Below are 15,189 nucleotides of genomic sequence, written 5' to 3'. Positions count from 1 at the left end.
TATATATTTTTAGTTGTCCAGATCATTTCTTCCTATTTTTTAGTAGAGACGGGGTCTCACTCTTGCTCAGGCTGGTCTCGAACTCCTGAGCTCAAACAATTCACCCGCCTCGGCCTCCCAGAGTGCTAGGATTACAGGTGTGAGCCACCGTGCCCGGCCTGAAATGTATGATTTTTGAATCAAAAGTTTATTATATCTCAAACAAGAAGCAGTACAATTAATCAAAGTATGTGCCTAAACTATTGACAGAGTTTTTGCCATCTTAATGGTAGCTTGTTTATGCCAGCAGCGAAGAAGCCTGGAGCGTGAGTGGCAATGAAATCGCAAAAGGCATTTTCCACAGCTTGTTGAGAATTGAATATTTTTTCCTTGCAGGAAGTCATTGTCAGTTGGTGCAAGGTCTGGTGAATACGGTGGATGACAGAGAGTTTCCAAGTCCAGCTGCTATAGTTTGAGCAGCATTGTTTTTTGCAACATGTGGTCTTGCAAGAGGATTGGCCTGTCTCTATTGACCAATCTCCGCTGCTTCATCACAAGCATCCTCATCATTTCTTCCAATTGGTTGCAGTAGACATCTGCTGTCATCGATTAACCAGGTTTTATGAAGCTGTAGTGGTTAATACCAGCGCTGTACCACCAAACAGACACCATTAGCTTTTTTTTTATGAAAATTTGGTTTTGGACTGCATTTCAGCACTTCATTTCTATCCAACCATTGTGCTGAAGGCTTGCAATTGTCAAAAAGAATCCATTTTTCATCACAGATAACGATATGGTGTAGAAATGGTTTGCCTTTATTTTGTGATAGCAAGAAAGGCAAGCTTCTAGATGATTTCTCTTCTTATGCTCATTTATGTGGTACCCATCTATCCAGCTTCTTTACCTTTTCAATTTGTTTCAAATGGTCCAATATTGTTGGAATAGTAACGTTAAACCTTGCTGCTAATTCACACATAGGTTGACATGGATTTGCTTCCACTACAGCTTTCAGCTCATCATTATTCACCTGGTCTCAGGTCACCCACATGGCTCATTTTCAAGATTAAAATCACCAGAACAGAACTTCTCAAACTATTGATGTACTGTGCATTCATTAGCCACATTCTTCCCAAACTCTTTGTTGATATTTTGAGCTGTCTGAGCTACATTGGTTCCACAATGGAACTCATTTTCAAAAATAACACGAATTTTTGTCTTATCCATGGTTTCATAAAAATTGCTCTTAAAAAAAATTTGAAAGATAATCACAAGCCAAAATGTGCTTTTGAAAGAATGAAGATGCACCTTCACAATTAAAAATAACAAAAAAACCACAAGAAGTGTCAAAATGTAATGTCAGAGATATCAACTGTCAGACTTAGTACTTAAGGAAGTCAGACATTTCATACTCAATAATCTTAATATTTTAGGTTCTTCATTTGAGCAGCACCCAACTCCTGTTATCAGTATCTATATTTGTCTCAAGATAGGTTAGACTTCTACTGTATTAACAAATGACCCCAGAATCTCAGCGGCTTATTTTCTGGTCATTACAAAGTCCTTTACAGATTTGGGGATCTTCCTGGCAACTGTTCCCCATGAAACAACTCAGTGATCCAGGCTGACAGAAGATTTCCCAACCTGTAGCTGCATTATCTGAAACATGCAGCCTGGTGACAGTGCACCAAGTCTTATAAGTGACTTCATCACTTAACCCACAATGCATTGGCCAGAACTTATTCATAAAGCCCTCCCTAGAAGGGACAAATCTTTCACCTTTTACTAAAGATTTCCACGGAGAGGAACAGTTGTGAGTTGGTGACCAAATTTTTTGAGGCCTTAAATAAATAAAGTCCTCCCTAACTTTAAGGGGGGTTTAGAAATGCAGTCTTTTGTGTGCTATAAGTCTGTGGAGAGTCAGATATTAGTGAATGCTAATAATATTTACCATCTCATACAAATGAATTAAGTACAGAAACAGTTTGAATCACAAAAGATTTGAGGTAAGAATATGCAGTCATTGAACATACTAGGTTTACCTTGCTTTTCTTACTTACTGGCCTAAATGGCCAGTACCTGTCCGGTATAGTCCATTGTTAAATAACTAAGGCAATTTTTGTTTTATATCTTCCTCATACTTCATAATGCCAGATTCTCTCACTACTTTCTAGGAAATGCTTAAGTAACCATATTACTTAAGAATTAAAGAGTTGCAGCTGGATATGGTATAATAGCTCACACCTGTAATCCCAGCTACTCGGGAGGCTGAGGAAGGAGGATCTCTTGAGCTCAGGAGTTCAAGGTTACGGTGAGCTATGATTGTGCCACTGTATTCTGGCCTGGGTGAGAGAGCAAGACTCCATCTCTTTAAAAAATAAATACGTAAAGAGCTGCAATTTATAATTGCTTGTAGCATAGTAGCTTTAAATATTTATCCTCCATTGTATTTATTGTGATAAAATGTATAACAACATTTGCCATTTTAACCATTTTTAGGTGTATAATTCAGTGGCATTAAGTACATTCACATGGTTGTACAAACCTCATCATTCATTTCTAGAATTCTTTCATCATCCCACACTGAAACTCTGTACCCTTTAAACCATAACTCCCCATTCCTCTCTCCTCCCAACTGCTGGCAACCTCTGTTCTACTCTGTCTCTATGAATTTGCCCATTCTAGGTACCTCATATAAGTGGAATTATACAATATTTGTCCTTTTGTGTCTGGTTTATTTCATCTTGCATAACCTTGTTTTCAAGGTTCATCCATATTGTAGCGTGTTTCCTAACTTCATTCCCTTTTAAGGTTGAATGATAGTCTATTATTGTATGTATATACCACAGCTTAAAATTTTTATTAAGTTTTAAGATGGATATGATATGGCACCTATTAACACTATAAAGGTTCAAATCTCAAGAAGCAGAAATAGTTTCTATTTCTGTATCTTTTCCACATCTCATTTAGCTTTTTTCCATTTTTAAGAATAATTTGTTTCTATAATAACACAAGGTACTAACTTAAACATATCCTCCTTTAGAGGATAAACACTCTGCAAATAGGAAGTTAACAAAAAATTCCATTTACAAAGTCCCATGATTGTTAGTCCTTAATAGCAGATTGCCAAATTTAAGATTAGCAAGATGGTGGCTGCTATAGCACTTGATAATTGCAGTGCAGAATGATCAAACTGCAGCAGTTAACATACATGACAGCTGCTCAAACAGAAACTTTAACACAAAAACACATTCTGAGGAAATTTGGTGTTTAAATACATATACTTGCCTGATGTGTTCAATCAGATCAAAATGTTACAGGGAAATCTTAGAAGAGAGTAGTTAGGGAAAGGGAAATGGAACTGTAAAACTCATTTTCTGGTCTGGCAGTGATTGCTGAGAGTGTCTCAATAAACTGGCACAAGGAATAAAATGTGAGGTATTTAATAATCTCCATTTGGCAATGAATTTCCAAAATGGCCTACTTTGGGGTCACTGTTGTTTGAAATATTAATTCAGTCATTTCACAGATATAAACATTTCTGTGTGCAAAGCAGTATGCTAGGCACTTGGAGGGCAGAGGTAGGAAAAAATCCTTACCTGAACATTGCCTCAACTTCATACTAAGGAAACAAGCAATTACAGTATGATTATAGGGAGTAGTTTCACAAGGGTAATCAGATTTTTCTGAGAAAACAGAATATTTTTCTAATTAGAATGTTTCTCAGGGAAATAAACTAAAAAACCAGGCCTTATGCAAACAAACTTGGAAAATACATATCAAAATCAGAGATAACTACTGATAACATGTAATATATGTCCTTATAGTTTTTGCTCCATAAAGTGATTTTTAACATCATATTAGACTGTTGAGTAGTCAGTCTTATTTGTGCTAAGTGGAAATTAGGGAAAGGGTCAAAGAAATAGAGCTTTCCTTTTGCCTCCACTAGTATCCCCATCAATTCACATTGTCACGGTCCTGTTCAGTCTATGGCTGGACTTTGAAGTGTTGCCCCAGTTCTTGGGCTCTGGGCTTGGAAGAATCACAAGCCTTGGCTCCCACAACGGAGAGAGATGACAAACACTCAGCAAGCGAAGAATTTATTGTAAGGAAAGTTTAAGGGTGCAAAGCGAAAGACATTTCCTAAGGGGAAATAGGTCTGTCTCAAGTAGAGAACCCTAATTAATTCTAGAATTTCTCCTTTTATATGCTAGTAGTTTATGTTGATGTAAAGATCAGTTATAATTACTTATGACTGTATGTCATGGGTTTGGAGGGTCTGAATTTTCCAGGTATGGACATAACTTAAAGGTTATGTTCCAGTCATTACTTTCTCCTATATGTCGCCGTTTGTGGTGTTTTTCTGTTTTTTGATTGGTGGTCTGTGTTCCACGGTCTAATCACCCCATTCTTTAAGACTGAAATAACTGTTTACCCTGCTTATTCTTCTGTAACTATTTCCTCCTTATTGTTTTCTATAACTGTTTCTTCCTTGTTTTTCTGCCTCTATCATTCCATTATCTCTTGTTTTTCTGTCCCTAACAACATCATAGTGTGGTCAGGTGTAATTAATGAAGGTTTCTCCCAAGATAAAATTTTATTGTGAGGGCCACTTTGGATTTGAGGAAAGGCAGATCTTTAGCTACTAAGGACTTTATTCTCATGCTAATCCAGGAGTATCCGGGTTTCTAGTGTTGAGAAAGACTGAATTTCATGCAAAGGGCATCTCTATTCTCACATCTATATTTATCTTCTTTATCCACCTAGCTGTACTCTTACTATTTTGTTTTTAATGTAATTTACTATTTCCTTTACACAACAATTCCCAGTGAAACAATTTAGATACTTAGTACAGTTTTCAGTTACCCAAAAGTTTCATGTTACTCTCTGGAGAAACACTTTCCAAGATTTAATTAAGAAATACATACTGTATCTTTGGAACCTTTTCGTTTTCTTTGAAACTTGTCGCTCCTAGCCTGGAAATTGGCACTTTTGATACTTGAACGCTGTTCATATTAAAACACATGGAATCAAAGTATCCTTTTCGAAGAGTGCAATTGCATACATCCTTTCGGGAAGCTGCAGTTGAAGGAAAGGAGTAGCAGGACAGAAACTAGATCTCCCCGCCACTTTCCCCTAAAGGTCACAGGGAAAGAATGAAATACCGGGACTAGCTGGGCGAAGCGGAGCTGAACAAATGTCCCCGGGAGGGGGCGCGATGTTTTGAGGTTAACAAAGAGAACGACCGCTGCGGGGTCAGCTAAGGTCTCGGCTTTCGCTAGTGATCCAGACCGTACACCTTCACAAACGTACTGTTTCCCCGAGATGGAACCCTCGAAAGCGCCCAGTGGGTCCCAAGCTGGAGTACTCCGAGAAGATTCGGGCCAGGTTCTGGCCTGCCTGAAACGTTGCTCCTGGCGCACCCAGCAACTGGCCAGAGTTGGTTCGGTTTGACCCTAGGGCCCCTCCGTAATCTAAAAGTCGCATCGCGAACTCAAGTCTCTTTTCTGAAGCAGCTGAAGGTTCCTAGGGGAGAATGTACGTCCCTTTAAAGGAGGATCACGTTGCTAAAGTAAAAAATTTGCGGGCGCCCTTTGTATAGAACACTTACACTTTTGGCTTCCTGCTCACTGTAAAGATAAAAAGGAATCGGGCATGGCATCGGCTACATTAAGAAGTAATGTTGCAGGAATGTTCAGACAGTCGCCAGGCGTTGAGTCGAAGTGGGTTTGCCCATAACAAAAATGGCCTCGACACATACCAACCCGGTAGAGTCACGTGCTCACATACCAGGATGAGAGGTGGTATGGCTTCAGATGACGAACGGATGTTGTTATTATTCACTTCCGGGTAAGACCACTCGGGCGCCATCTTGTCTTGTTCGTGAAGAAGTAGAAGCATCGACAGGATTGGAGAGGTATTACAGGAACGGTGGGGACAAGGGTGTTCCGGAACCAGAGTGGGTAAGCGATGGAGAACATTTACACGTGGGCACTTCTCGGAACATTACAATCCTCTTGGTTTCTGAGGCGAGAGTGGCATAACTTAATCAGCCTCGTACGCAGCTTGGCGCGACCGCTGGAACCTCATTCCCTTAAAGTGGCGGCGTCCGCCTGACTTCCTAAATCAAAGCGGTGCTTTCGCTGAAAAGGAAATGTCCCTATTAAAGAGAGTGCTCACGACCCCTCATTCTAAGAGTTTTCTCTCTGATGAGAAGGGACTAATTGTTGGGCTTCTGACCGGCCGTTAAGAACTGCGCGTGCGCAGTGGGAACCCCCTTATGGGGAAGGGGTGCAAGAGGGCGGGGGAGGCGGGGGCCCGGACCTAGAGCTTTTACCATGTGCGGCTCCGACTACGCAGGCGCGGTTTCTCAGTTTGGGTTTTTCTTGTGTTCTTGTCCAGTGATGAGGATTATGTGTTGAGCTTCACGAAGGAAACAGGTAGTATCCAGTATTTCAGTTGCTTTAGGTGGTGGGTAGTATGGTCATCTGAACAAATTGGGCACTGGACAAATTTTGATGGTGGGTTTAAGTTGTAAACATTCTAGTTTAAGATCTCAATTCCTCATTAATCTTCTTTGCTCCTCCGCCCCCAAATAAAACAAAATAAACTTGAATTTCTTATTTGAGTGCAGCCAGGCAAAACAAACCAGAACACTTAAAGATTTGACTTGTGGAATTTTTTTGTAACATGTCAAAGGGCTATAGGGAAAATAACAGTAAAAAGTTATTAATAGACTATTTTTTAGGAAAATTTTTATTTACATAAAAATTGAGCAAACAGTGCCCATATAACCCTCACAACACGCACAGTTTCTCTTCTTATTACATACATCAGTATGGTACATTTGTTACAATTAATGAACCAGTACTGATAAATGATTATTAACTAAAGTCCTTAATTTATTCCCGTTCCCTTAGTTTTTAACATAAAGTCCTTTTTCTGTTCCAGGAGCCCATTGAGGGTACCACATTACATTTAGTTGTGATGCCTTTGTAGGCTTCTCTTGGTTTTGGCAGTTGGCTCAGGCTTTCCTTATTTTTGATGACTGTTATAGCTGAATTATTTCTCTTCCAAAATTCATATCTTGAAGTCCTAACCTCAGTACCTCAGAATGTGACAGTATTTGGAGAAAGGGTCTTTAAAGAGATGAAACAAGATATTTGGGTGGACCCTAATCTCCCTATAAGGAGATTAGGACACAGAGGGAAGACCACATAAAAACGTAAGAAGACAACCATCTGCAAGCCAAGGAGAGAGGTCTCAGAATGAAACTAACTGTGCTGAAACTTTGATCTTGGACTTCTAGCCTTTAGAACTGTGAGGAAATAAATTTCTGCTGTTTAAGCCGCCCATTCTGTGGTACTTTGTTATGGCAGCCCTAGCAAACTAATACAATGACCTTGACATTTTTGAGGAGTACTGGTAAGGTAATATTGTAGGATGCCCTAGTATTGGAATTTGCCAGATGTTTTTCTTGTGATTGAAAAGGTGTACGGATTTTAGAGATGAAGATCACAGAAGTAAAATGCCTTTTTCCTTACATGCTATTGAGGATAGATACTATCAAGGTGACTTATCATGTTGATATTGACCTTGATCGCCTGCTTGAGGTGTAGTGCTTGTCAGGTTCTCCACTGTAAAGTTACTCCCCTCCCCTTTAACACTGTACTCTTTGGAGGGAAGTTACTTTGCAGAGGCCACACTTAAAGAGTGGAGAGCTGTGCTCCCCTTCTTTTAGGGTGGAGTATTTACATAATTTGTTTGGAATTCTTCTCCCTGGTAAATTTGTCCCTCTCTTCCCTCTCTTCTGAGCTTTGTGTCTGATGTGAGAAGCATTTCACCATATGCATCAAAGGATAGATGTGTTTCTGTATTTCTTTGATTTTGTAATTAATACTTAAGGATTTTAAAATGCTACATTTTAATTCTCATTCATTTCCTTGTTACACAGTCTATGAGTGGCTTTTGCAAATATTAATGATTGTCATTTAAACAAGCTGCTTTGAGAACCTCAAAGCAATGAAGATCTAATAAAGAGTTATTTAAGGCTGGGCGCGGTGGCTCACGCCTGTAATCCTAACACTCTGGGAGGCCGAGGCTGGCGGATTGCGAGACCAGCCTGAGCAAGAGCGAGACCCCGTCTCTACCAAAAATAGAAAGAAATTAATTGGACAGCTAAAAATATATAGAAAAAATTAGCCGGGCCTGGTGATGCGTGCCTGTAGTCCCAGCTACTTGGGAGGCTGAGGCAGTAGGATTGCGTGAGCCCGGGAGTCTGAGGTTGCTGTGAGCTAGGCTGATGCCACGGCATTCACTCTAGCCCGGGCAACAAAGAGAGACTCTGTCTCAAAAAAAAAAAAAAAAAAAGAGCTATTTAAGAAAAGGATAAGATAAATGATGGTCATTTCTGGTTGTATTAATTTTCTAGGGATACCCTAATAAATTACCACAAACTGGGTGATTTCAAGCAACAGAAATTTATTCTTTCACAGTTGTGAAGGCTAAAAATCTGAAATCAAGGTTTTGGCAGGCCATGCTCTCTTAAATTTGGGGAGAGGATCCTTCCTTGCCTCTAGCTAGCTTTTGGTGGTTCCTGTAAGTCCTTGGTGTTTCTTGTCTTGTAGGCCCATTACTCAAATCTGTGCCACTGTAGTCACATGGCATTCTCCCTCTGTCTCTGTCTCTTCTCTTCTTATAAGGACACTACACATTTGATTAGATTTCACCCTAATCATGTATCTCCTCATCTTAATTTGAATACATCTGCAAAGACCCTGTTTCCAAATAAGGACACATTCACAGGTATCAGGAGTTAGGACTTCATTGTATCTTTTGGAGTATACAGTTCAATCCACAACACTGGTAATAGCTTGATTTTTTTTTAGCAGTGTGTGATAGTTTTGATAATCTGATATAAACCTTGGTTATTGATCTTTCTCTTCTTCCCAAATCCCAATTGTTTTCCAAGAAAATAACAGTTAACTTGACACTGTAAAGGGAAATATTCTTAGGGAAGTCTTCCATTCTGACTCATTGGTAATCAGAGTTCTCCAAACTTGAAAAGTTGAGCCTAACAGTGTTTAAAACTAAGTCTAAAGGAGAAATGAATAATTTAGTGTCAATTTTTGATGTTACAAAATCACAACAGTATTAAAATGTCATGTTCATGATTTAATACTAAAGTATTTACTTGATAACATATTTCAGTGATTGAATAAAACACTATGGAGAATTCAAATTATTATGTTTTTTCTGCCCTCAAGAAGATTCTTGTTTGAGCTAAGACAAAAAACATGAGAATTCATTACAGACTCGAAGAAGAACTGTACATCATCTTTAACTTATTATGGAAGCTTTCAGACAATGCAGAAGTAGAGTGTAGTGAATGCCTGCCTATCTTTAACAGTTACCAACATTTTTCAAATCATTATTAAACGAATATGTAAATGTCATTTTTATTGGTACAAGTTTATGTTATTTCATTAAGCCATAGTGAAATTTTAAAATATATATCTTTTTATTATGGTGTGGTGGGCCTTTGTATTCCTTCTGTTTTTCAGATATTGCATTTGTTAAGTTTGTAAGTAGTAAAGATTTTATGGTGAAGATGAAGGAAGAAAGAGTAAGGCTTCTAAATCCTTACCATCAGATCACTTATAATCTTGCTCTTTAATTTTAAAAAATAGCTAATGAAACTCCTTATTAAGCATTGTGCTAGGTGCTGAAACATATATAAAAGTTTATATTAAATTTTGAATAATCCTAGTTTTATACCAAATCTTCCCTAAAATGGTTCTTTTCTGCAGAATTTAGCATGACTCCAAAATTAGTTTTCCTGACCAGAGATACCTTTTGTGGATTAGATTATAGAAATTTACTCCAAATCCTGTAAGAAAATGAAACAGAGATCAGATGATTTGTCCAATGTCTCACAGTTAGATGATTTTTATTGCTTATACAAGTCATTATAGATGGTGCTCATCAGCTTCCTTTGATTCTTTTTTCTTTTAAAGTCTATATATTTCTAAAAATGTACATGCAAGGTAAAATAATTCAAAGAATACAGAAAGAGATAAAGTAAATCAAAGTTCCCTGATTCCTGTTTCTACTTCCCAGAGCTTACCAGTTTTAAAAAGATTTTGTAACTTAGGAATTTTTCTATTTGTAATTGCATTCTTAGAAAAAGTCTGCAGTGGCATCATTTTTTATGATGTTTCATGTAATTTTTTTTCACTTACTAACACAGTTTGTATATCAGTACATATCAGTATATAAAAATCTACCTTATTCATTTTAATGGTAGAATAGGGATCCACTATACGGTTCACTCTGATTTACTTGCCTTTAATTAAATGTCACTGAGAGCAGATGTTTACTGTAAGAAAATATGCCACAGATTTTTGAGTTATGGCATGAATATGCTCATTTATGGTTTAAGTCCCTGCAGAGGAATTGCTGGGTCAGAAGGATGTGCATTTACAATTTTGATAATCAGATACCATAATGCTAAATTGTTTTTCAGAGAGATTAACTTTGGTATTACATCTACACTGTCATCCAAGAGTCATCTTCGGTAGCCAAATCAAGCTTCTCCACTCCAGATTTAATTAGAGCATTTTATTAAATAGCCCCTAGCTTCTTACTTACTTGACTTTTACTGTCACCTCCTTTACTTTTTTTTAAAATTCTGCTCTGCTTCTCGGTTTTGCATCTCTTTCTGTATTTTTCTCAGCCTAGGTGTATCAAACACTGTACTACTTGACTAGTAGCTTCCATTAAAATTTTGGGGAAGAAAGCTTTGGAAAACATAACAAAAGTACAAGTTTTTGTTTAAACATAACAGAAAAATTACTACAAGTAATACAACTCAAACTCTTGAAAGTATGCAAGTAAAACCTCTTTGTGCATAGGGAAACTTGGAAGTTTATAATAAAAACTTCAACCTATGATATTGTGAGAAGTAGGAACAGGAAGACAAACTGAGACTAAAGAATTCTTTCAAAGATAAAAGGAAATCTGTGTAAATCTTAGATTGCTTCTGGAGAAGAAAATGGAGTTGAACGGAAGTGGGTTGGCTTTTTTTTTTTTTTGACCCCCTAATAGTTGTAAATTTGAAGAATGTTGCCAAAAGTGATACTGAGAAACTTCTGATAATGATACTAACCACCACAAATGGAAGCTTCCTGTGCTGAGTTTTCATGTGTTTCTCATTTAATCCTTAACAGTATTCCTATGAGGTGTATACACTTATTATATCTTCCATTTTACAGATTGGAGAACCAAGATTATAGAGTAGTTTACCCATGTTCACACAGCTAGTAAATGGATTATAGGTAGGCATCGTGAACCAGAGTTTGTGCTCTGAAGTCTAGGTGACAGGTGATGACCAGAAAACTTAAAAGGAGAACTGAAAAAGTTGTCCATGACAGCCAGTAAACATGAATAAGAAAAACAAATTTTAATAAGAGTGATTTCTGGAAAAGAAAATTTATGTATTAGAAATGATGGTAGAGAGTCATTATACATCACTTTCATCATTAAAGTGGTTTTAGTAAGTGTCTTCTATTTTTAACTTCAGTAGGCACTGTATGCAGCTGGTGATAAGGTCTATATTGTATGAGTTTACAACTTAGCACAGAAACATTTATGCATTATAAGCTGTTAAAGCTTTGTAAAACACAGCAAGCTGTGCTTACTCTAGCTTTTTGGTTCTTATGTAGGTCAGCGGCTTCCTTATCATTAACCTTTAGAGGTAAACAGGAGGAGCTAGAGACCACTTGTTTGTGCGTTTTGTGTTTGTTTAGTGTTTGCTCCATGCAGGATGCTGTCTGTTACCTTATAAAAGATAAAAAAGATGAATAAATTTGTCTTTAACTGTAAAAAGCTGTTGATTAATGGAAAGAAACGTAAACCATTTCGGGGACAAACTCTTCTCCCCTTGCTGGTGTTAATTTCTAAACCTAGAATTCCATAGAAGAATTTGAATTAATGGATTTCATTGCGTTATTTGTACCATTTAATACCAGTTGGATGAGATCTTCTTTTCAAATGTTTGTTATTCCTTTTTTCCTCAATCTCTTAATTGTTTACATTGGTTTGAATTGTGAATGAATTATTCAAATAAATAAAAAATTTTGAAAGGAAAAAAAGATGTTAAAAAGCTTTGCCTCTTTATATCTGATGTATCTTTTTCCTTAACTTTACAATGGTAAAATAATTCCCCATCGTAAAGTTGTTTTTGTTTTTTATAATGACCCTCCTGTCCGCCTCTCCTGAATTTGTCTCTCTGGGACGATCTCTGCCACCTCCCCTCCTCTCCTTGCCTATTTCTCCCTCTCCGTGTCTCCTGCTGTGTGTTTCTCCCTCCCTCTGTGTCTCTCTGTGCCTTTCTCTCTGCATCTGTCCATGTCTCTGTCTCTTCCACTCTGCGAGTCTCTCTGAGCCTGTGTCCATCTTAAGGCACGCGCACGCCCCTGGGCCTCTGCCCTTGCCAGTTGCCCCTAGAGCCCTGTCCCCGCCTCCGTCCCAGTTCCTGTCTCTGCGCCTCAGTCTCCAGCCTTGCAAACTGGGCAGACACCCCCCACAACCCCACGCACTCCCAGCCCAGTCGTGCCGCTTGGGGCGGGGGACCCAGCTCAGGCACCTCCTGGCACGGGGCGGGCGGATGGAAGGGAACTCCCCCATTGTAAAGTTAATGGAAGGAAAAGTGACAGTGTAATTTGGAAAATGATTGCACTTTCATGTTGCATCTCTAGAATTTATTTTTATTCTAATAAATCATGATAATCTATGAACAAATGTATACTCTTTTTTTTTCTAGGGCATAAATAATATTGCTGCTATGCTTCCAAGCTATAGTCTGAATCAACCTAAATTTTAAGCAGAAGGTGAACCTCTGAGGTCAGTTAAAGTAGCAGTTGGTGTTTCTTGTTGGTATTTCCTATTCATTCATTTATTAATTTTTAATTAAAAAGTATAAGCGAAGTTACTTTTCAAGGGCTCTGATGACTCACTTAGCTTTAAAGGGCTTTAAAGGTATGATTGGGAAACAGGAGAGATAAAAAGATGGGAGAGAGAAAGAAATGCAGAAGAGAGGTTAGAAAAAGAGCTGTGTTTAGCTTGGAACAGATACCCAGTCCAGTTGCGGGCCTCGGTTGTGGTGCTATTCAGTGCCTATTTTGACATACTGTAATAATTCCGTTGTAATGCACTGCATTCATGTAACTAGAGGAGGAGTACTGTGACTGATAAGTAAATCAAAGTAACAGAAATGCGCCTTCTCTAGTTCACAGTGTTCTTCAATTGAGAGATCAGGATCTGCCACTGATAGAACTATACCTGTATAACATTCTAAGAATACTGCAAAGACTGGAATTGGAAACTCTTGAAAGCCTGAAAGCCTCATGTATTAGCCAAGTGTGCTGTTAGAGTTAATGTCTCTACTTCCTTGTTAATCTGGCTTTCCTACTTTTTGTGATCCTGCAATACTAAAGTTTGCTTTTATCTTGTTTTAGGATAGAGAAAAGGGTCAGTCTAGTTGGGATTCATTTAGTAAACATTTATTGAATGCCTGTTATGTGCTAAGTCCTGGGATATAAAAATAAAGAAGAAACATGTCCTGCTTACCATGTATATCATTGGTTCTCAAACAGGGTTATAGATCAATGTTAAAGTACAAAGATATTAGACTTGTAGGAATTTTAAACCTTTTATTAGCAAAGTTCTCAAATTAGCTTACAGAAAGGTAGGCTAGATTTAATAGTTACTAACCTAGTGTACCCTCTCCCCTTCTTCTCCATGCCATTTACATGTTAAGAAACCAAGACTTGGAGACTAATACACCTTTTGGATTTATTTCTTCTGATATTATCTCATTCCTTTATCACCTATAATTCTTTTACACTGGAATTGAGATCGAAAAGCTCAGTTGGATTCAGTTAAACATTTTTGGTGAGAATATTCTTAGTGATTCTGGGGACATAATAGACACCTAATAATCTGTGGGGGTGATATTTTGGCAGCCTTTGAGTTTCTGATTTCTCATCAACTTTTCTTCTAAGGTTTCCTGAATCAATTATTTTATTAGGTTTGACAATGACAGTTTTCTAATTCTGCTCTACATTCTGCTGTAACTATTTATGAGGAAGAATTTTTCTTTGTTAGCAGAGCTCTTTGGTTACTGTTTTAAAGAAGTCTTGGTTGAGGGGAGATTAAGTCACTTTTTTCTTATAATCTTCAAAATAATTAGATATCCATAAATTTATATTGTTAAAAATTAGATTTTTTTTGCCTTTTTTGAGCTATATTGATTAGAGCTATACTTGCCACCAAATTCTGACACCAGCATTAACATAAAATTTTCTGCTTTTGCTTGCCAGCCTAAAAATTCCAGTTGCCTCTGGCAACCTATTGACCAGAATTTTAGACCTCTGATGACATAAATGTATCATGATATAATAATTTCTAATGTGTGAGGTTTTAAAATTAAAGAGCTCTCTCCCTAATTTTTAAACTATGTTTAATTTATTAAAGATAAAAAATCACATATATTTTAAAAGAAAGGATGTGGGATCAAGGAGGACAGCCTTGGCAACAATGGCCCTTGAACCAACAACAGTGGATGCAGTCATTCCAGCACCAACAGGATCCAAGTAAGGAAACAATTCAAATTTGGAAGGGCGTGGGAGATAGGGGCTAGGTACATGGAGATTGGTAGGATGTAGGTGATGAGGTTAAGGGAGATGGAATTAGAATTGGTTTTTGGATCATTTTATGGTCAGAATGTAATCTTTTCTCAGAAATAGCCTTGGAATAGGAGGAAATGGATCTCCTTTTTGCAGACTTTCTCAGAGGGTAGAAAGCTTTTTGAAGATTTTACATTTTTTAAACTGATTTAGTCCTTGTTTTCCTAAAGAAAGAGAAGTCTAAAATGTGTTGCCTAGGCCAGGCGCGGTGGCTCACGCCTGTAATCCTAGCTCTCTGGGAGGACGAGGCGGGCGGATTGTTTGCACTCAGGAGTTCGAAACCAGCCTGAGCAAGAGGGAGACCCCGTCTCTACTAAAATTAGAAAGAAATTAATTGGACAACTAAAAATATATAGGAAAAAAAAAACTAACCGGGCATGGTGGCACATGCCTGTAGTCCCAGCTACTCGGGAGGCTGAGGCAGGAGGATCGCTTGAGCCCAGGAGTTTGAGGTTGCTGTGAGCTA

General features: G+C 37.9%; 1 protein-coding gene across 3 annotated transcripts in view; it reads left to right on the top strand.

Annotated features, from left to right (window-relative positions):
* Positions 1 to 5,809: 5,809 nt before the first annotated feature.
* Positions 5,810 to 15,189, top strand: part of PNISR (PNN-interacting serine/arginine-rich protein) — a 26,508-nt gene continuing 17,128 nt past the window's right edge. The window contains exons 1-3 of one of the 3 annotated variants that reach the window (XM_012661909.1): positions 5,810 to 5,939; positions 12,800 to 12,879; positions 14,512 to 14,630. In XM_012661909.1, coding sequence (XP_012517363.1) covers positions 14,543 to 14,630 — 88 coding nt within the window. In that variant the 5' untranslated portion in view covers positions 5,810 to 5,939; positions 12,800 to 12,879; positions 14,512 to 14,542. The remainder of the gene's footprint in view (positions 5,940 to 12,799; positions 12,880 to 14,511; positions 14,631 to 15,189) is intronic. The other 2 variants (XM_012661911.1, XM_012661910.1) reach the window with 2 other exon arrangements.

The sequence above is a fragment of the Propithecus coquereli genome, unplaced genomic scaffold (genome assembly GCF_000956105.1).
Source record: "Propithecus coquereli isolate 6110/MARCELLA unplaced genomic scaffold, Pcoq_1.0 Scaffold74, whole genome shotgun sequence".
Lineage (NCBI taxonomy): Eukaryota > Metazoa > Chordata > Mammalia > Primates > Indriidae > Propithecus > Propithecus coquereli.
The sequence above is the reverse complement of the archived record's forward strand: the minus strand, read 5'-3'. Positions and strand labels throughout refer to the sequence as shown.